This window comes from Delphinapterus leucas, chromosome 4 (genome assembly GCF_059928025.1).
Source record: "Delphinapterus leucas isolate spDelLeu-1000000601 "Yukka" chromosome 4, BTC_Dleu_Yukka2, whole genome shotgun sequence".
Lineage (NCBI taxonomy): Eukaryota > Metazoa > Chordata > Mammalia > Artiodactyla > Monodontidae > Delphinapterus > Delphinapterus leucas.
The window spans coordinates 6,241,691-6,262,772 of record NC_143132.1 but is presented as its reverse complement, the minus strand read 5'-3'; the positions used below and the strand labels follow the sequence as shown (position 1 = coordinate 6,262,772).

The following is a 21,082-nucleotide window of genomic DNA, read 5'->3' as shown; positions in this document are numbered from 1 at the left end:
GAATGACCAATTGAGAGAATATCTTGCAAACACAACCATTTTCACCATAGTTTTGTAGCACTGATCGTGCATACATTTTGTATAAATTCCATTAACTTGTTAATGCTTCACATATGATGGTCAAGAAATTAAAAACTAAGGAATAAGATTTTCTCAGGTAGGGCTGGGCTTTGTCACAAACCATTGTGACATCTAAGATTTTTTATAAATGCATGATTTGGAAAACATCAGAAACAGACAAAGCTAACCAGCATCTTTAGAAGTCAAACAGTTGGTTATCTGCAGGAGAAAGGAGAGAGTAGTGATTGGGAATGGATACAAAATGCTTCTGATGTGCTGGCAATGTTCTAGGGGTTATTAGACAATAACATTTTGTTTTCAGGCCGTGCCGTGAGGCATGTGGGATCTTAGTTCCCCAGCCAGGGATCAAACCCGTGCCACCTGCATTGGGAGCTCAAGGTCTTAACCACTGGACCGCCAGGGAAATCCCAACAATAATTTTCTAGAATCCTTCATCACTGTTAGGCATTAGGCTACTTCCCGCAAGTTTCAAGCCACTTTTCCTAACACCTGTACAACTTTATGTCTACTATTTTAAATCCCAAACAGAAGACTAATATTACTAATATTCTCAGTGATCAAAAAGAAAACTATAAATTTCAGTTTAATTTCTAATTTGTTTATTCCTAAGGAAATGGAATTTAGGTTACCTTTTGTGAAAGATGGAGAGTCTTCCTCTTTCTTCCAATTATATAAAGATTTCTTTCTTCTTCACCTTTCTCTATTCTGAAGTCTTCCAACTTCCTACAAATTTAAGTACCCAGTTATATTAATTGCTGATAAATAAAGGATATATAGAGAAAAAAACTAATCATTATGATTCTGGGAATCATAACTTAAGTATTTTTTTAATTAATACAGAAAATTCCTAAAGTTATAACAAAACTTAAGGCAAACTACACTTTTCTAGAAATTTAATATAACCAAAATCTCAGAGGCAGCTAGTAGGTCCTATTTTTCATATTTAACACAGAAATATTCATTCATTTGTATTTTGATTGGCCCTATGAGGACCAACTCAAACAGAATCTCTCGTGTTAGCTACTCAGAATGTACCTATGATTTTCCAAGATTGCAAATCCATTCACTAAAGGATTCTACTGTATCACTCAGCATCTCCTTCATAAAAACTCAAATGTATTTTAGAATAGAGTTCTAGAAAGAGCTATGCTCTTCTCTGGGAAAATTATACTGCAGCGGCTAGCTGACTCACAAAATCCATTCTTCTTTCTTCCTTAGAAGCAAAATCTCAAATTTTCATCTAGGCTCTTTGCTGCTCTAAATAGAGACTGTATTACCTTGCCTCCTCTGTAGCTAAGTGTGGCCATATGGACATTCTGGTCAATGAGTTATGAGGAGACATGTCATGTGGGACCATTAAGTCTGCTTAAATGAAATCCCTTCAACTAGAAATGTCCTTTTTGCCGTCGGGGAAAATGCTGGGGAACCATGATTCTAGCCTTAAACTACTTCCAGTCTTCCTTTATGTTAACAAAATAAATGCTCGTTTAAGAAACTATTCTTCAGGACTTTCACTCCTGATACCTATTTGCTTCCCTTGATTTTGACAACAAAAAGTATCCTAAAATGACACTTTCAGTTCTGATGACCATGCAACTCAGACATAATTTTAAGGCTTAATTATAGAATGCTGCATACACGACAGTGATTTTCTGTATTTCTCATCCCAATTCCAGATTTTGCTTTTCATTAGTTTATCGTATACTTATAAACATCCTTAAATTCACTGTATGAAATATAAGTATTATCCAATATTACTCCACCAATCAACTGACTCTTCTGGCTAAACACATGAAAACTTTCACAAAATTATCTTCAAGGTATTAGTTATTATGAGACACAAACGTGACAGAATACTGAAACATTTTAGATATCAATGAAAAACAGTATTTGCTGCCTCCATTCTGATAACTTGAAAATCAGTACATCACAATTCAGTACAAGGAAAACCCTACGATCCACACTATACTTATGAAATATCATTTCTCAGTAAAAGAAAATAGGGCTGCTTAAGAGAAAAGACTAATCCTAAGTCTAGGTCAAGAAATTTACAAGAAGAACCTGTAACACCCTGCCATGCCTGACAGCAAAGATGCTACACAAGGCTACTACATTATTTCAAAAGGACTCAGGAGCCAACCTGAAGAAGCTCCTCCTGGCCAGAGATAAAAAAATTTAAACATTAACAAGGACATTAGAAATAAGCTAAATCACAGCAGTGTAATTAATACAGTGAACAACACAAACACACAAATTGGCCACTGCGGGAGAATATAAAGGAATAAATCTTTATTTTGAAGGTAAATAAAGCAAAATGAGCAGGCAGCTATCCTGTTTTTTATACAGAAACTTGTTTATTATATACAAACTTTACTACTGGATAATCAAATAGTAGATGTGGGTGAATTTTTATTTGGAAGTAGCCAAGATAATAAAGACTTCAGAGCTGAAATATCACTATTTTATAATCCCTAATGAATTAATGAACCTGGGCAGTGAGTATCAGTTCCTGCTAGCATCACAAAAAAAAAAAAAAAGAAAAGAAATAAAGAAAAAGATATTATGTGCCTTCTGATGGAATTTTACCACTTACAAAATACTCTTGCAAAAAACTAAAAATATGACATTTGGAACAACTGGAAATTTAAACACTGGCTATTTGGTTCTACTGAGGAATTGTTTGTTTTTTAAGATATGACAATGGCATTATAGTTATATTTTAAGACAATTCCTTATCCTTAGAAATTACATACGGACATACTTTTAGACAAAATGATATTATGTCTGGAATATCTTTCAAAATAATACTGAAGGGAGAACAGGGGGTGTTTGTATAGATGAAACAAGATTGGTTATGGAGTTAGAGAACAATTTTGACATTTTCCTACCACAATTAAAATACATCCCAACCCATTACTAAAATATATGTATATGATTATTTATACCACTAATGATTAAAATGTGTAAATAACCATATAGATATATTTTCACAGATATAAACAATATTAATAGATATCCTAAAACAAACCTAAATATGCCTAGTGGTACCTCTGGTACAACCACTCTTCGTTTCCAGGCCTGCAGGTCACGCTCTGTAGCCATCTGACTACGTGGAGCATTCTGGTGCATCTGACGAACACCTTCCACTTGTCCACTACGACGCAGACCAATATTTGGAGGGGACTGGATGTCTAAGCTTAGTCTTCTAAAACCTAGGGAAAAATTGTCAAGAATGATTACAAAACAAACTTCAATCTAATATGCATATACATTCCTCCTACTATGACACAAACCAAAAAAAAAAAAAGATCTACTGAAAAAACTTTGGAAAAAAGAATCTTAATGTGACTGAGATCAAAATGTAGGCTACATGGGGACTTCCCTGGTATACCAGCGCAGCAGTTAAGAATCCACCTGCCAGTGCAGGGGACACAGGTTCAAGCCCTGGCGCGGGAAGATCCCACATGCCGCGGAGCAACTGAGCCCGTGCGCCACAACGACTGAGCCTGCGCTCTAGAGCCCATGAGCCACAACTACTGAAGCCCGAGCACCTAGAGCCTGTGCTCTACAACAAGAGAAGCCATCGCAATGAGAGGCCCATGCACCGCAATGAAGAGTAGCCCCTGCTCACCGCAACTAGAGAAAGCCCACGCACAGCAACGAAGACCCAACGCAGCCAAAATAAATTTTAAAAGATCTCTTTAAAAAATGCAGACTACAGAACAAACATTAACATAACTATTAAGCTCAATTTCCATTTTTATTAGACTTTCAGAAATTTAATGTACAAGCATTTTCTATAATAATGTTATATTTGCAGTCCTAAAAACCTCGCCTTCCTCAAAACTGCAAACTAAAAACACATCTTTCTGGAAAAATTAGCACTGCAAATAGATGCCTCAAACTGTGGTGGCTTTATAATAAGAGCTCTAACAAAAAACATTATTTGTGACCTAAAGAGATAATCTAAGCCACTCAAGCAGGCAAGCTGCCAGAGCCCACTATTAAAAATTCACAAAAATGCAAAGTGGGGAAATGCTGGCAGCACCTGAATTGGAGCTAAAAGAGTGGGTAACAGGGCAATGCAGACCACATCAAGCCCTAAGCCTATGCAGAGCTGATCAGGTAGACACAGGAGGCAGGGCAACCTCCCAAGAGCTGGAAGTCACAAAGGATGGAGACCACCCTGGGGGGATGTGGAGGGAATCCCAGTCAAAGTACTTGTTTTCTTGAACCACAGGGTGAAGGGGATCCTGCTACTAATGCAACAAAAAAAACTGGGGGCTATATCCTTTCCTACGGGAGGCTATTAAATTTTACTCCAAATACACCAGCTCTCCTTGCTTAGGGTAAAACTCAAATATGAATGAACAAACCTCTGCATTCTTCTATGTACAACATTCTGTTCACCAATCAAATGTGAACCAATTTGCCCTGCACAACATATTATACTCCATCTATTAAAAATGACATTAAATGCCCCTGCTATTAATCCAAAATTTGTATTAAAATATATTGATGTTTAAGAAACACTTTTTGAATTGAGAACTAAAAATAAATTCTAAATTTTGTGTGTGTGTGTGTGTGTGTCTGCACTGGGTCTTCGTCGCAGTGCGTGGGCTTTCTCTAGTTGCAGCAAGTGGGGGCTACTCTTCATTGCGGTGGGCAGACTTCTCATTGCCATGGCTTCTCTTGTTGCGGAGCTCGGGCTCTAGGCACATGGGCTTCAGTAGTTGTGGCACGTGGGCGCCGTAGTTGTGGCTGGTGGGCTATAGAGCGCAGGCTCAGTAGTTGTGGCGCACAGGCTTAGTTGCTTTGTGGCATGTGCGATCCTCCCGGACCAGGGCTCAAACCCATGTCCCCTATGTTGGCAGGCAGATTCTTAACCACTGCGCCACCAGGGAAGCCCTAAATTCTAAATTTGACTGCCCAAGTCATAGTATTATTCTCCAACAGTTTGAAGAAAATATATGTTATGCATCACAACATTACTTGTAATAGCAAGCATGAAAAATAACTTAAGTGGCCATAAACAGATTAATTACAAAGACTGGTTATTCCACACAGTGGAGTACTATGAAGCTATAAAAAGGAATGAAGACGAGCTCTGTGAATGCAAAGAGAGTGATTTCTAGAATATGCTGTTAAGGGAAAAAAGCAAGGTGCAGAAAAATGCATATATATCTTGTGCCTCTTGCTCTGATGCGCTGAGAAGAACACAGCAACTATGCAGTATTCTTACCTAAAATGTCTAACCTGAATCCAATTTTGAGATAATCAGACAAATTCAAATTGAGGGAAATTCTGTGAAACAACAGGCCTGAACTCTTCAAAAGTACCAGTGCCATGAGGGAACTGTTCTAAATTAAAAGAGACTCAATAATTAAGCACATGGACCAAGGCTTGATTAAACCCTAAAATTTTAAAAAGCCATGAAGGACAATTTTGGGACAAGTGGGGAAATGTAAAGATTGTACATCACAGAGCAGTACTGTATAGTCTGTTCATTGTGTAGTACTGTAAAGTCTGTTGACTGTGACCATTGTATTATGATCATATAAAAGAATGTTCCAGTTCTTGGAAGATATAGAATGAAGCCTAAGGGATAAAGTTCACATCTTACTCTAGAATTTAGGAAAAAAACATACCTGAGAGAGAGAAATTCTTTCAAGTATATATGAGACCCATACAAGACTGTTAATAGCATTTCTGTTTGAGATTAGCAAAATCTCAAAACTACCCAAAAGTCCATCAAGAGAATGAATTAATAAAATCAGATATACAAAAGAGTACACAACAGTCAAAATTAATCCAATGCGACAACTGAGCAATCTTAAAAATACAGCACTATGTGAAAAAAATTAAGTCGCTTTATAAACCTTTTATAAACCTTTATAAACCTTTTGATAAAGTTAACCTTTATAAACCTTTGGATAAAGTTTAAAAACAAATGCTTTTTATTCATACATTTAAGAGTGTCAAATCTATTTTTTAAAAGGCAAAGAATCAACATGAGATTCAGAATAATTGTTATCTTGGGATAGGGAAACAGGACAGGACCACATAAAAAGACGTAGGTTATTATCATGATTTAAAACAAATAAAAGAGGAGCATGTGTAAATGAACAATAAGAGTATGTCAATGGGCTTCCCTGGTGGCGCAGTGGCTGAGAGTCCGCCTGCCAACGCAGGGGACGCGGGTTCGTGCCCCGGTCCCAGAAGATCCCACATGCCGTGGAGCGGCTAGGCCCATGAGCCATGGCCGCTGAGCCTGTGCGTCCGGAGCCTGTGCTCCACAACAGTGAGAGGCCCGCGTACCGCAAAAAAAAAAAAAAAAAAAAGTATGTGAAGAACAAAGTTTTGATAGACCCAATTCTGTGCTGCTAGAATCCAAAACAGTTAAATATATAAAAGAAGTAAAACTTAAAGTACAAGGCACTAATTTTAAAGTCATATTTTAAAGAGAAAAAAATGAAACTTGTAGACCTAACAGTCGCTGCAAATAAAAATCTAAAGCACTGCGAGTTCCCTGGCGGACCAGTGATTACGACTCCCTGCTTTCATTGCCGAGGGCCTGGGTTTGATCCCTGGTTGGGGAACTACACAAGCCGGGGTTTCCTGGTGGCACAATGGTTAAGAATCCACCTGCTAATGCAGAGGACATGGGTTCGATGCCTGGTCCGGGAAGATCCCACATGCCACAGAGCAACTAGGCCCGTGTGCCACAGCTACTGAGCCTGCGCTCTCGAGCCCGTGAGCCGCAACTACTGAGCCCACGTGCCACAACTACTGAAGCCCACGTGCCTAGAGCCCATGTTCCACAAGAGAAGTCACCACAATGAGAAGCCCGCACACCACAACAAACAGTAGCCCCCACTCACCACAACTAGAGAAAGCCTGCGCACAGCAATGAATACCCAACGCAGCCAAAAAGAAATTAAAAACAAACAAAAAAGATCCCACAAGCCATGCAGCCAAAATAAAAAACAAATAATAATAAAAAAAAATCTAAAGCCCAGTTACGAGGCAGATTAGATGAAAGGAAGATCAAGAGTGAAAGGGCAGGGCTTCCCTGGTGGTGCAGTGGTTGAGAGTCCGCCTGCCAATGCAGGGGACACGGGTTCGTGCCCCGGTCCAGGAAGATCCCACATGCCACGGAGCGGCTAGGCCCGTGAGCCATGGCCGCTGAGCCTGCACGTCCAGAGCCTGTGCTCCGCAACGGGAGAGGCCACAACAGTGAGAGGCCCGCATACCGCAAAAAAAAAAAGAGTGAAAGGGCAGAAAGAGCTGAAGAAACTGTTCAGAACACAGCACTGAGCGATAAAGAGACAGGAAATTTTATAGCATTTTACAGCCTCTCAAATCTTCTCTTATCTTCCACAAGGTTTTAGCTTTTCTAGAGTAAGTTTTCAGTTGCATAACAATCGCCCATCTCTTCTAGATTATTTCCACTAACATAATTATCACTACATTCCAATATCAAGTACTTTGCGCTGAAAACTCACTTCAAGCTTTCTGATTCAGTAAGAAACATTAGGGCTCTACTCAATTCAGTTTTTTAAGGATTATAAAGGAAAGGAAATCTAGTGTTTCCTTTAGAAAACACTTTGTTCTTTACTCTTATTTATTTAATGTAATTTTGTAAATACTCTTATTTTAGAGCAAAAAGATTTCAATAGCCTTTCATAGTACTTGAAATTCAAATGTCCATTTGTTAGTCCATCAACCTTACACCTAATAAAGCTACCTCCAGACTACTACTCAAGTTGTAAGCGTACATTGCTTAAGGCTTTTTACACTGCATGTAGGGGACAATGACTTCATTTATTCTTCAATTTCAATCCAGCCATATTAAGGCAAAATACCTCTCATATATTTATTACCTCTTCGGGGTGTTTCTTCCCCATTTGAAAGTCCACTTGGAACAGCATCTTGACCTGCTCCCATTCTCTGGTCTTGCTGCTGCTGCAACTGTCTTATCATTCCATCAAGAACACTGGACTCTGGGCTTCGTTCACCATTGTCATTGGTTTGTAGGCTTATAATTTGTTCAATTACCTCTCCATCACCTGCAAATTCAATGAATGAATATGAAATCATAATACATATTAAGAGGAAAAAACTTTCAATAGGCTACAATTAAAATTACATTAGCAATTGTCAGAATTCTTGTTTTTCAAAAATAATCAATTAAAGATATCCTTTATATTCATAACTAATTAAGTCATAGAAAAAAATTCAAAACAAACTTTAGAGTACTAAGTACCACAAAAACCTCAACAGAGGTTCTGAAATCCCTAGCAGTGAGCACCTGGAAACACACTTGAGTGAAAGTGAAAGTCTTGTTTTTCTGTTTCACATTAACGCCCCTCATTTATACAAGTATTTCATTAAAATCTTATCTCTCAAGGTCTCTCTGACTATAACAACCAATAATGTGCGATTTCTGATGTAGAGAAAAGCAGTGGCATTTCTCTGTCTTATGAAATAAAAAAGAGTAAGTAACACCTTTTAGGCCTTCAACAAATGACCACTCCCAACTCCAGCTCTCTCCCACCCCAAGTACGCACAGTTGAGGGAGGCAGCTTCCACATGCCTCTCCCACCAAGCTTAAGTTACTCTTTCAAATAGGCTTTAAGCATAGCCATAATCCTCCACGTACAAAATCAGATATTTTTAAGTGTCTTTGCTTCTTTATTTTTCAAATAATACATTTTCAGAGATATTTAATAGGTTCAGTTAGTGTTAATGGATAAAAAGTGTTAGATGGTTGTGGGGTCTTGAAATTTACCTAAACATTGACATTTTCATGTAAACAACTCGTTACATATCCTCCCATCATAAAACGCATCTTCTTTGAACATAATATGTAACATGGACCACCCCCCCACACCAGTTTATAAGCAGAACCTTAACAAATTGAAATTAATAGGGTATTAGGCAAAAAGAATGCAAAGATATACTTCCATCCATAGTAACACGTCAGAAACTGAAAAATGTCATATACTATTTCAGGGGGAAAAATACTTCTATCCTACTAATCTACTTTTAGATCCCTTAAATCTTATTGATGACATCTCCATTTTACTGTGGAAATCAATGAAGAATTTAGAAGAGCTAAACAAAATCCACGGAAATTTTTTGACCACTGTCAAAAAATGAACTAAGACAGCAAGAAGTGGAGCCCTAATCTAAAAGGATAACAAGGGACTTCCCTGGTGGCACAGTGGTTTAGAATCCGCCTGCCAATGCAGGGGACACGGGGTCAAGCCCTGGTCCGGGAAGATCCCACATGCCATGGAGCAACTAAGGCCGTGCACCACAACTACTGAGCCTGCACTCTACAGCCCACGAGCCACAACTCCTGAGCCCACGTGCCAGAACTACTGAAGCCCATGCGCCTAGAGCCCATGCTCTGCAACAAGAGAAGCCATCGCAATGAGAAGCCCTCGCACCACAACAAAGAGTAGCCCCCGCCTGCTACAACTAGAGAAAGCCCGCACACAGCAGCGAAGACCCAACACAGCCAAACATAAAATAAATAAAATAAATGTATATTTTTTAAAATTTCGTAAAAGGATAAAAAGACTTTAATTAAGACTAGGAATAACATAACATCCTTAAGATCACAACATAGAACCAAAGGGAAAACAGCAGAAAAGGAGACTTCTAATCCTCTCCCCTCCCCAAAAAACCCTATGTAACTTTTCTTTCACAGCACTGAATTTAAATGTAACTTGGGAAATATCAAGAATGATACCTGTTTCTACTTGGCATAATGCAGTCACCATTCAAATACTAAAGAAGGGTTCTACACATAAAGGCTTAAGTACTACAGTGCCCTTCCACTATAAACTACTACAACACTGGAAAAAATATATATGAAAGAAGGGCTTTCAGATATTGGATAACAGCACAGGACTGTGATCCCTGAGAGAAGACAATGGAGCCCAATCTTTTGATTGCTCCAGGTAACAGCCTGGAGGCAATCTCCAGACTACAGAACAAGGAGAGGGAACCCAAGTAACATCCAGAGGTCACAATGAGTTGAGAGACAGAGGTCAGAGTTTGAGAGCAGGGGAAAGATTAAAATATGCAAAGCTGAATATCAGAGAGGACTGGATTGCACAGAAAGCTCAGAGGTACACAATGAGGAATCGATTCTTTGGCTAAATAATATGTGCACACATTGGTTAAAACTCCACCATGCTGGGGAATAAAACATGAAAAAGCCAAGCCATTTTTTAATGCCAAAAAATTGCCAGAACTCTCACAGGGCTGGCAATAGTACACGTTCCCACTAGCCAGTATAGAGACTTCAGACACAAACAAGAACTGTTTTAAGCATATTTCCAATGTTAACATTCAGAATATTTTAAAATGTGTGTTCAAATCAGTGGAGAATACAATGACCGCTAGTAGTTTGGTGCCACGGCCTTGATTTGTGCTCAGGTACCAAATGTTTCACCCACCACTGCTTCTGTTTCATCAGTGCAAATGTCAAAGGTAAATAATAGTTCCATATTATTATGAAGATAGTCATAACCTCGAAGACCCCATAAAAAGTCATGGATAAAACCATGGGTCTGCAAACTACACAGTGACAATTTAGGCCCTAGAACAACCATTAAAAATAAGTAAGACTAACAGGTATTGCTAATAAAACATTAGTGGCAATAATGATAAAACACTAAAAAATAAGCAACTTCAAAAAAGTTTGGGAAAAAAGGAGAAACGGCACAAAGAACAGAAAGGATAGACAAAACAAGTAGCATTATGTAGAGCTTTAAGCCTGACTACACTAATAATTATATTAAATGTAAATGGTCTACATAGTCCAATTAAAGGACAGGTTGTCAGACCAGACTGCTGCCTGCAAGAAATCTGTTTTAATATAAAGACATACTGGTTAGAAGAATTGAAAAGATACAACATGATAACACTAATTTTAAAAAGTTGGATTATTTACTTTAGTACGAAACAAAGTTAATAGTCTTCAAAACAAGAAATACTCCTGAGGATAAAAAGGGACATTTCATAATGATGAAAGAATTAATTCAGGGCTTCCCTGGGGGCACAGTAGTTGGGAATCCACCTGCCAATGCAGGGGACATGGGTTCGAGCCCTGGTCCGCGAAGATCCCACATACCGCAGAGCAGCTAGCCCGCGGGCCACAACTACTGAGCCTGTGCTCTAGAGCCCGCGAGCCACAACTACTGAAGCCCACGTGCCACAACTACTGAAGCCCACGTGCCACAACTACTGAAGCCCGTGTGCCACAACTACTGAAGCCCGCGCACCTAGAGCCCATGCTTCGCAACAAGAGAAGCCACCGCAATGAGAAGCCTGCGCACCACAACTAGAGGAAGCCCACGAACAGCGAGGACCCAACGCAGCCAAAAATAAATAAAATTGTAAAACAAAGAATTCACCAGGAGCACAATCTGAAATGTGTAGGTATATAATACCAGAATTTTAAAATACATACAGAGAAAATTGAGAGAACTGAAGGAAAAAATAAGACAAATCCACAGGATAGTTGGATATTTCAGCACTCCTTAAAACAGCTACAAAATGGAAAAAAGACAAATGGTTTTCAGCTACTAGTGAATAGATAAATGATGGTATATCCATACAATGCTGCACTATCAATAAACAGGAAAAAAACAACTGATACCTGCAACAGGAATGAATCTCAAAAGAACCACGTTAAGTTAAAGAAGCCAGACACAAAAGACTACATATTGTATGATTTCATTTATACAAAATTCCTTAAAAAGGAAAAATCAAAGTGACAAAATAAAACAGTCATTACAAGGGGCCAGGAGAAGGGAGAGGACTAATTCCAAACAGGCCCAAGAGAACTTTTGGGGGCAATGGAAATGTTCTGTATCTTGATTGTGGTGGTGGTTTACATGACTGTTTAACATTTCTCAACTCATATGAATTGTACACTTAAAAGTGGTGAATTTTGTTGTATATAAAGCACACTTCAATCAAACTAATAAAAAAAATTTGAAAGAGTAAACATATAGTGATTTACATTAATCTTTAACCTTAAGGTGATTTAGTTTCAGTAAATTAATCCTCATCCAAACAAAATAGAAGCATCTTTTTTCTTCATTTAATAATATTAGGGCTTCCCTGGTGGCACAGTGGTTGAGAGTCCGCCTGCTGATGCAGGGGACACGGGTTCGTGCCCGAGTCCGGGAAGATCCCACATGCCGCGGAGCAGCTAGGCCCGTGAGTCATGGCCGCTGAGCCTGCGTGTCTGGAGCCTGTGCTCCGCAACGGGAGAGGCCACAACAGTGAGAGGCCCGCATACCGCAAAAAATTTTCAAAAATAAAAATAAAAAATTAATTGCATTTAATAATATTAGGGAAAAACATTACACTGCCATGAACAAATACAAAAGCAAACAAAACAAAAAACTCTGTACTTGGCTAGGACAGGCAAAGTACAAGATGGGACTGGAACATCTTTTGCCAGAAAGTAATGAAGTGCTCAAGGAATGATGGGGACTTGGGAAAATACACAAAACTCAGCTTGAATGGACTCTCCCAGCCAAATCCAAGGATAATATGAGCAACTAAACAATGATAGTACTGGATTGTAACCCACTATATAACAACCGGGAAGTCCATACTAAAACTTAATAAACGAAATAAATAAATAAATGGGAGAGTAGTAGATGGCCAGCTAATGATAAAATGCAGATGCAATGATAACAGAGTTAGAAAACCGTTTTGCAACGTTCAGAGTAACAACTGATTCAGGCAAATATTATCAATGGATCCTAAAAGTTTGAAATAGAACAGGTTATTTAAACCACAAGCTACTTAATAATTACAAAGAGAAAAAAAAAATTCATAGCGGAAAACCTTGGCGGATACCAAGTGTTCAAAGTCAGCGTCACCAATAAGTGCACAAAACACAATCGTAAGCATCCTTACATGATACTCCAGGAAGGCTACAACACCATTTATGTTGTCTTCTTTCCAAAATGCATAACCTGAACTTAATCAATGACAACTGAATTTAATGTGCAGTCCCAAATTAAAATCTACATCAAGGGAGGAAAAAAAAGCTATAACAGGCATTATTAGAACAATAATATTTGATTACAGACTACAGACTTGATTAACAGTATTATATAATTGTTAAATGTCCTAATTTTGATAACAGTTTATGATTACATAAGAAAATATCTTTGTTCTTAGAAAATACATACTGAAGTATTTAGGGGTAAATGGACATGAGGGCCAGAACTTAAGTGTCAAATGGTTCAAAACAATAATATGTATCTAGCGATACAATAATAAAACAAAATATTAAGGACTGGTGAATCTGAAAGTACAGAAGTTCTTTGTATTATTACTTACATTTTTCAAATTAAAAATTAAACAAAACAAAACAAAAAAGACTTAGAACTTACTTGTTGCCACGTAACCTAGCTGTGGAACCAAATGTTCATCTGCAGAATTTTCTCGGCCTGGTACTAATCTCTGATACTTAGTTGGATGAGGATTTCCATCTACATCTACCAAGAATGGTGGAGGCATAAGATGAGGAGCCTGCTGAGTCTGCTCATCTAAGACATAATTATTAGAATCCCTAATCAGTGGCCGATAGTCAGTATGGAAGAACATCTGATCGGGAATCTAGAAAAGGCAAGTTTACAAATTGATATTTTGAGGTTTACACATGTTAAAGAAAATAAATTATTAACCAGTTAACTTTATTTGAAAAGACAAAAAAATTAAATCAATACATCTAACCTATTTTCAAAACATCCTTTATAACTATTTTACATGCTGTAAGAAAGTATATGAAATGACCTTTTCATATGGCTTGCTGCATCCAAAACCAAATATCAGAAGGTGACCGTGAGAATCTGTACAGGCAAAATGCTGTCCATCCTGTGAAAACTTACAGTCAAATACAGCTCCATGTCCTTGTCCTTCAATCTAGGAAACACAGAGGGAAAAATGTATGACCATTTCTTTGTAAGAGCTTTTGCTATATCAACTTCTGAAAAAACAAATTTTTAAACAAAGTTTTCGTTAAGCACATGTTAATATTTTCAGAAAATAAAATTCATTTTAGATACCACTAGCCTAGAAAAAAATCTCAAAAGATCTTCTAAGAATTAGTTCTCAAATTGATCAAATGAAGGATCATAAACCAATCCAAAATGAAGGCTTTCTTTACTTCTTACATGTGAATGACAATTTCACAAACTTTTCTTTCAATATATAACAAAAATCTTTTGATTAATAACCTACAAGGGAGGGGCTTCCCTGGTGGCGCAGTGGTTGAGAGTCCGCCTGCCTATGCAGGGGACACGGGTTCGTGCCCCGGTCCGGGAAGATCCCACATGCCGCGGAGCGGCTGGGCCCGTGAGCCATGACCGCTGAGCCTGCGCGTCCGGAGCCTGTGCTCCGCAACGGGACAGGCCACAACAGTGAGAGGCCCGCGTACCGCAAAAAAAAAAAAAAAAAAAACCTACAAGGGAAATGATTAAAGATTAATAAAGTTTGGAATTCATGAACTAAAATCAATACTTTTACGGAGTTTAAGCTTTCCACTTAGATGACTAAGTGGAAATGCAAAATTTGTAATGCTGCAAAGTCTCAAGGGTGCATATGTAAATGCCTGCACCTGCAACTACCTTATTTCAAACTGCCACAAATTTCAGAAAGGATACTCTAAGTGCATCATGAATGTTGCCTTAAATAGATAACTTTTAAACTGTTTTCTGTTTTATTCTTGTTTTTTTAACTGTAAATTATAGTAGTTTAGTATTATCAATTTATAGTTAAATGAGTTGTTTCATTAACTCAATAGTGTAGAGCTACGCTTATCTGTTGTCTCAGCCTATAACTTTCCAATAATTAAACTTCAGGACAAGTTAAATCAGCGTTGGAAAAAGGATTCATCCACCCAACTAACTGCCAAAACAAACTCACATACATACCTAAATACCCGCTCAAAAAGCAATAATTCACTACTGCTATACCACACATGACTGAGTGCCAATTAACAAAATGGGGTGGGGGGGAGGATATTTAGGGACTTGCTGAATAAGATAATCCATGTATACAAATTTGCATTCTCTCATAACATAAAAAGGAAAAAAACGTGTAAATATTTTTCCTCCTATTACACAGATTCACCCCCAGGGTCCTTTGAAGAGCCACCTCCACCACAGCCCAACCTGCACCCTGGCACCACTTCACATCTCTGGCCTGAGACCTTCAGTCCAAGTAAAGCAGAGGAGGGTGGGGAGGGGAGAGCCCTTGGCTGGTAAAGCAAAGATGGTGGCAGCTACTCTCCTATCATACATGTGGAACTTACTGCACCAAAAGCTTTGCTCAGGGTACCTGCTGAGAAGGAAGTTTTCCCAAGTGGGCAAACCTACCTAGGCAGAGCAAGACAGACTCCGGTTTTTACCTGCAGTCTGAAGAGTCCTACACAATGATTCCTGACAAAATCCGACCTTCAACTGTGCCTGGAGAACACTTCAGTGTCACATTATGTTAACTATTTACTTAATGAAATACTGTTTTTGTTAGTAGTTTACAACCCTACGTAATTTGTCTAGCATTAAAGAATTAGGAGACTCTCAGCTGAGCAGTAAAGGTAACAAGAATTCAGTATACAAGGCCAATTTTTGGTGTCTGACTGGGAAATAAGATCATCGTTGCCCATTTGAGACTTTTTTCAGATTACTCTTTGGCTTAGAGGTTATTTTAGCTTATATTCTGTTTAAAGCCTGAATTAATGTAGTTTTCTGTTTTAATAGATTAAATTTAGTATGTAATGTTCCTATTGAGTTTTAAAGGCTAATTAAAAGATGGATGTACCTATGAATTTTAAGGCCATAGAAAAACTGAAGAAGGCTTAGTTCTTTTTCCAGTAATTTGAACAGAGATGCAAGTTTCAGAGATGCCCAATGATGTACTTGGGTCAGGCTATTTGAGTTGTTTTAGTGCACTTAATGTTAATAAATAAAAAACTGTATTTTAAACTGTTTCTTGAAGAAACTGTCCAGTGTAAGCACATTGAAATTAAAATTTTAAGGTCAAAAAAGCCCAACAAAAACATGGAACACATGAACTAAGATGATCTTCAATCAAATATCTAAGAATCATTCACCTATAGGATGCTACTATATTGCCTCAAAAATAAATTATAGTTTGAATTGGATCTCAATATAAACTGAAGAGTAATTTTATAAAACCTATCATATATATATGATATATATATATATATATATATAAATCAAAAGTCTTAACAATGTACAAGCCCTTTTACACACTTCCCTCAGAATTTATCCCAAGGAAATAATTAGGGATCTACCTAAACAGCCAAGTATAAAAACATTCAAAGTATTGTTACTGTGCATATTTTAGAAACCACTTAAATACTCAACAACAGTAAATTAAACATATAGGTAACATACTTCTAAGATAGGCTGAATTTACCATCAAAAATACATTTGCAAATTCTTAAAGAATATTTAAGGGTTTGAAAAACATTCTTTACATAAAATGAGAAAGGATTACAAAACTATGTGCAACAATGCCAACTACTAAATATGTAAAGAACGATGCCATTAGAAAGCCTTCGATGGATACTGATATTTGTGAAAATTTCATAAGGAACCAGACATTTACATAGTCTCTGAAAAAATCAGTTTAAAATTTACAAAGAAAAAAACAACTATTTTAAAAATCAGTGGGGAAACTTGGCAGATGCCACCTTAACCAAATATTAATAATTACCACCATATAACAGTGGAAAATGTAAATATCATGTGCCGTCTAATATAATGCATGGACGGCACACTATCATCTATGTTTTATTACATCAAAAAAATGTGAAACAGTATTGTATCATGAAGAAATATCAGACAAAACAGAGATATCCTGTAACATTATTTGCCTGTAAAAGGGCAAGATATAGGGAAAAAAAAAGGCAGAATTATTGATCTTACAAAACTAGGGATACATAACTACTTAATACAATACATGATCCTGAATCAGATCCTGGTCCAAGGGGTAAAATATAACAATAAAGGCATTATTAGGACAACTGACAAAATTTGAATGTAAACCTGGATTAGATAATGCTACTTTATCAACGTTAAATTTGCCTATTTTGGTAACTGTATTGTAGTTATGTATAAGAAATTCTAAAAACATGCAATAAGATCGTAATCTGGTTTTCAAATATTCATGTGCAAAAAGCAGAAACACTGAAAAACAAACAATGATGTTCGATTCCCTAGATGACTCTGAGTATTATTTTTTATTATCAAATTTTTTTTTTTGGCTGCACCACGTGCCATGTGGGATCTTAGTTCCCCTGCATTGGAAGTGCTGTGCCTTAACCACTGGATGGCCAGGAAGTCCTTATTATCAAATGTTTTAATAAATTTAAATAGTGAAAAAGTTGTGTGAATTACCATAATTTTGCCAATTTAAACACAGACAGGGACAAATTCACACACACAAAGCTAAATAAATAAATTTTGAAAATCTTTCCCTCATGTGAATTAGTTACACAGATTAATTTCACATTTGTTTGTATGTATGTATGTATATACGGCTATCAGATATTTATCAGACTAGGTAGTACCCTGATTTCTAGAAATATAAACTGCCAAAATATGCAGATCGGTTTCTGGCTACACTTCATTATCCAAATACTTGAAACAAATGCAAACATGCATGAAGATACCTCTCACTCCACTTACCATATTAAAATAATGTTTCATCTTGGTGCCTTTTGTAATATCCCATATAAATATGCTGCCATCATGTCCTGCAGATAACATAATTCTGGAATCAAAGGGATGTGTCTCCAAAACAAATACTTCATCAGCATGTCCCTTTATTCAACAAAGTCATACAGTTAAGGAGGGTTTGCAAGTTACAAGTTTAAAATTAAAAGCCCATACTGTCACAGTGTATAAGAGTTTTTAAATATGTATTAATGACAGTAATTTATACATTAGTATATATACAAATTTCTATTCATTTGATAATATAAATGAAACATGTTCATTAAAAATAAAATTATAGTTCAAAAATTTTTAATTTGTTATATGTTATAAAAACTACCTACCAATAAGTTATGAAGCAGTTGTCCAGTATAAGAATTCCACACTTTGAGGACATGATCATTCACAGCTGTGACAACAATGCTATCATTCTGATTCCAAGCTATCATTGTTACTTTGGGTTTCATAAACCTTTCCTCTTCTAAAGATAAATCTCTAAGAAAAAAAATATGAAATGTGCAATGCTATATGTGTAGGAGGCTGTACAATGTACACAATCCCTCATCAATACAAAAATAATTGAAGTAATCCAGCTCATGTCCATACCTTACCAACTCGATAGAGAGTTCATCACATCTGACCCGCAAAAGATTATCTATAAACAGATAAGGGCAAAATCCCGAGGGGTAAGGGATGATTTACAAACAGTTCGGAGACTGAATACAGGCAGATTTCAGAATACCGCCGCTGCTCATAAAAGCAAAGCTTTTTCTCTTTACCTCTTTTCTAATTATTCCCTTCTCCTGACCCCAAGCCCTATTAAGTAATACTTTCAACTGCTTCACTCTCTATAGATGACAAAAAACTTCAGAAAGACAGAAAGAAGGTAATTCATCTTCATGACCCCAATGTCTAGTAAAGTGCCTGACACAGACTCTCAATTTGTTGAACTGTAAATGAGCTGCATTCATCTCTTTCTACTTCCCTATAAACTGTTCCTACAGGTCCTTTCCGAGAATGGTCTTGGATACACGTCTGCAGTGTTTTGCTGCCTTTATGAAAGCAATATGCAAAGCTTCTGTATAAAATACAGCAGTCAGTAGTATGGGGTTGGGGGGACTGGGGGGACCTAGCTGCTTCTGAAATCATAGAGCACATTCTAAGAAATGATTAAGCATATAATAAACATGTATTTTAAAGAAAACGGCTACAAGAATATGGAATGAGTGCTATGTAACACCTATCTATGTAAGCACCATGGAACACAAATGAGAGAATAAATCTAACTAGATTGGTCAGAGGAAGTGTAACATAAAAGACAAAAGGGGACTTCCCTGGTGGCGTAGTGGTTAAGAATCTACCTTCCAATGCAGGGGACACGGGTTTGAGCCCTCGTCAGGGAACCAGGATCCCACATGCCACAGGGCAACTGGGCCATGTGCCACAACTACTGAGCCCGTGCGCCACCACTAGAGAGAAGCCTGCACGCCGCAATGAAGATCCCACATGCCACAACTAAGACCCAACGCAGCCAAATAAATAAAATAAATAAATGACAAAATGGAATACAGGCTAAGACCCTCCACACTTCATTTGAATTTACTAACAGACATGTTGCATTTCATCAAGTTGATTAGCCAAGATTAGAACACTAAAACAAATATATCCATCAATTTTTACACACAGAAAACACTGCCTTTCAAGATTTGAAATAAGTAAAACTTTAAATGAGAAAAGAATATTTCCACCATGAGGGAAAATACAAGAAAAGTTCTCTCCATGAAGAGAGGGTGACAACAAGAAAAATAAATAGTTCTCAGTCTCATTTAAAAATTTTTATTCAAGTTTTTACAATGGTATTCCTATTTTGCCTAATAAAATAATTATCCATGGGCGAATACCATTTCAAATGTTCTTCACTGCCATTCTTTCATTATTATTCACTTTCACACTAAGATGCTTCTAAACATCCAGATGTAACATTTTTAAATAACTGTAAAGATTTGTTTGTGAACAAGGATTATCAGATTTCTAATATGTATTCTTTCCATTCTCTACCACAGATCATTCCACAAAAATATTAATATCAAATTTATTTTGAAATCCAATACAACTGTTTGAGCCACAGCAGAGAATGGGTTAATTTCTCCTACTATTACTAAAAATAAAGCAGACATGAAGATCTAAAATGTGTAACATTTCTCAGAAAAACTCCTAAGAACATCGATATGCCTACTCTAGACCAAGCAGTGCTGGAAATTTTCATATGATTTAAAATTGCCAACAATACTTAAAGGCAGGTAGTCTCACTTCCCAGATGATGAAACAGATTAATAAATATTAAATGATGTTGTCAAAATTATATAGCTATAAACAGTGTAAATGGTATTTGAGCAAAGGTCTGACTCCAAAACACATATTCTTTCCACCACCTGTACTGCCTCCCAAAATATACAAACCAAAAAAGCAACGTATTTGAAATTTGTAATATTTATCTTGCAAAGTACTAAACTTATCTCAAAGATGCTAAAGATACGTTTTTGAGACTTTGGAGGTTGAGGGAGGGGGACAGTTAGACAAACCTGCCTTCAATGCCATTTTACAAACCAAAATTTCAGCATACAAAAAGAAAAATTTTCACTCCCACTGGAGCCCAATTTTTTTAAACCTAAAGTGTGTTTGTTTGCTTTTTTCGCCAGACGTAGCTGTAAGTGACTTCTTAAAAATTCCAAAAATCCTACCTTCAAAAAGTAGAATTTTCTGAAAATTTTCACATTTGATATACTTGAGTTATTTTTATGTATTTTTTGAAATAGTAGGCGGGGATTTCCCTGGTGGCACAGTGGTTAAAGAATCCGCCTGCCAACACAGGGGACACGAGTTTGAGCCCCGGTCCAGGAAGATCCCATATGCCGCGGAGCAACTAAGCCCATGCACCACAACTACTGAGCCTGTGCTCTAGAGCCTGCGAGCCACAACTACTGAAGCCCATGTGCCTAGAGCCCGTGCTCCATAACAAGAGAAGCCACTGCAATGAGAAGCCCGCGCAATGCAACAGAGTAGCCCCCGCTAGCCGCAACTAGAGAAAGCCCGCGCGCAGCAACGAAGACCCAACGCAGCCAAAAATTAATTAATTCTTAAAAAAAAAAGAATATACGAGGTTTAAGTATTTATCTGTCAGGTGTGCAGGAGGGAGCCATTCACTTAGATCG

At 37.3% G+C, this 21,082-nt stretch overlaps 1 protein-coding gene across 3 annotated transcripts in view; it reads right to left on the bottom strand.

Annotated features, from left to right (window-relative positions):
• BRWD1 (bromodomain and WD repeat domain containing 1) overlaps nt 1–21,082 on the bottom strand; it is a 120,408-nt gene that overhangs the window by 54,899 nt on the left and 44,427 nt on the right. For all 3 annotated transcript variants that reach the window (XM_022552928.3, XM_089910233.1, XM_089910234.1), the window contains 7 exons: nt 18,215–18,365; nt 17,844–17,978; nt 13,921–14,049; nt 13,518–13,743; nt 7,965–8,150; nt 3,110–3,293; nt 711–804 (listed from right to left, as the gene is read on the bottom strand). In XM_022552928.3, coding sequence (XP_022408636.2) covers nt 711–804; nt 3,110–3,293; nt 7,965–8,150; nt 13,518–13,743; nt 13,921–14,049; nt 17,844–17,978; nt 18,215–18,365 — 1,105 coding nt within the window. The remainder of the gene's footprint in view (nt 1–710; nt 805–3,109; nt 3,294–7,964; nt 8,151–13,517; nt 13,744–13,920; nt 14,050–17,843; nt 17,979–18,214; nt 18,366–21,082) is intronic.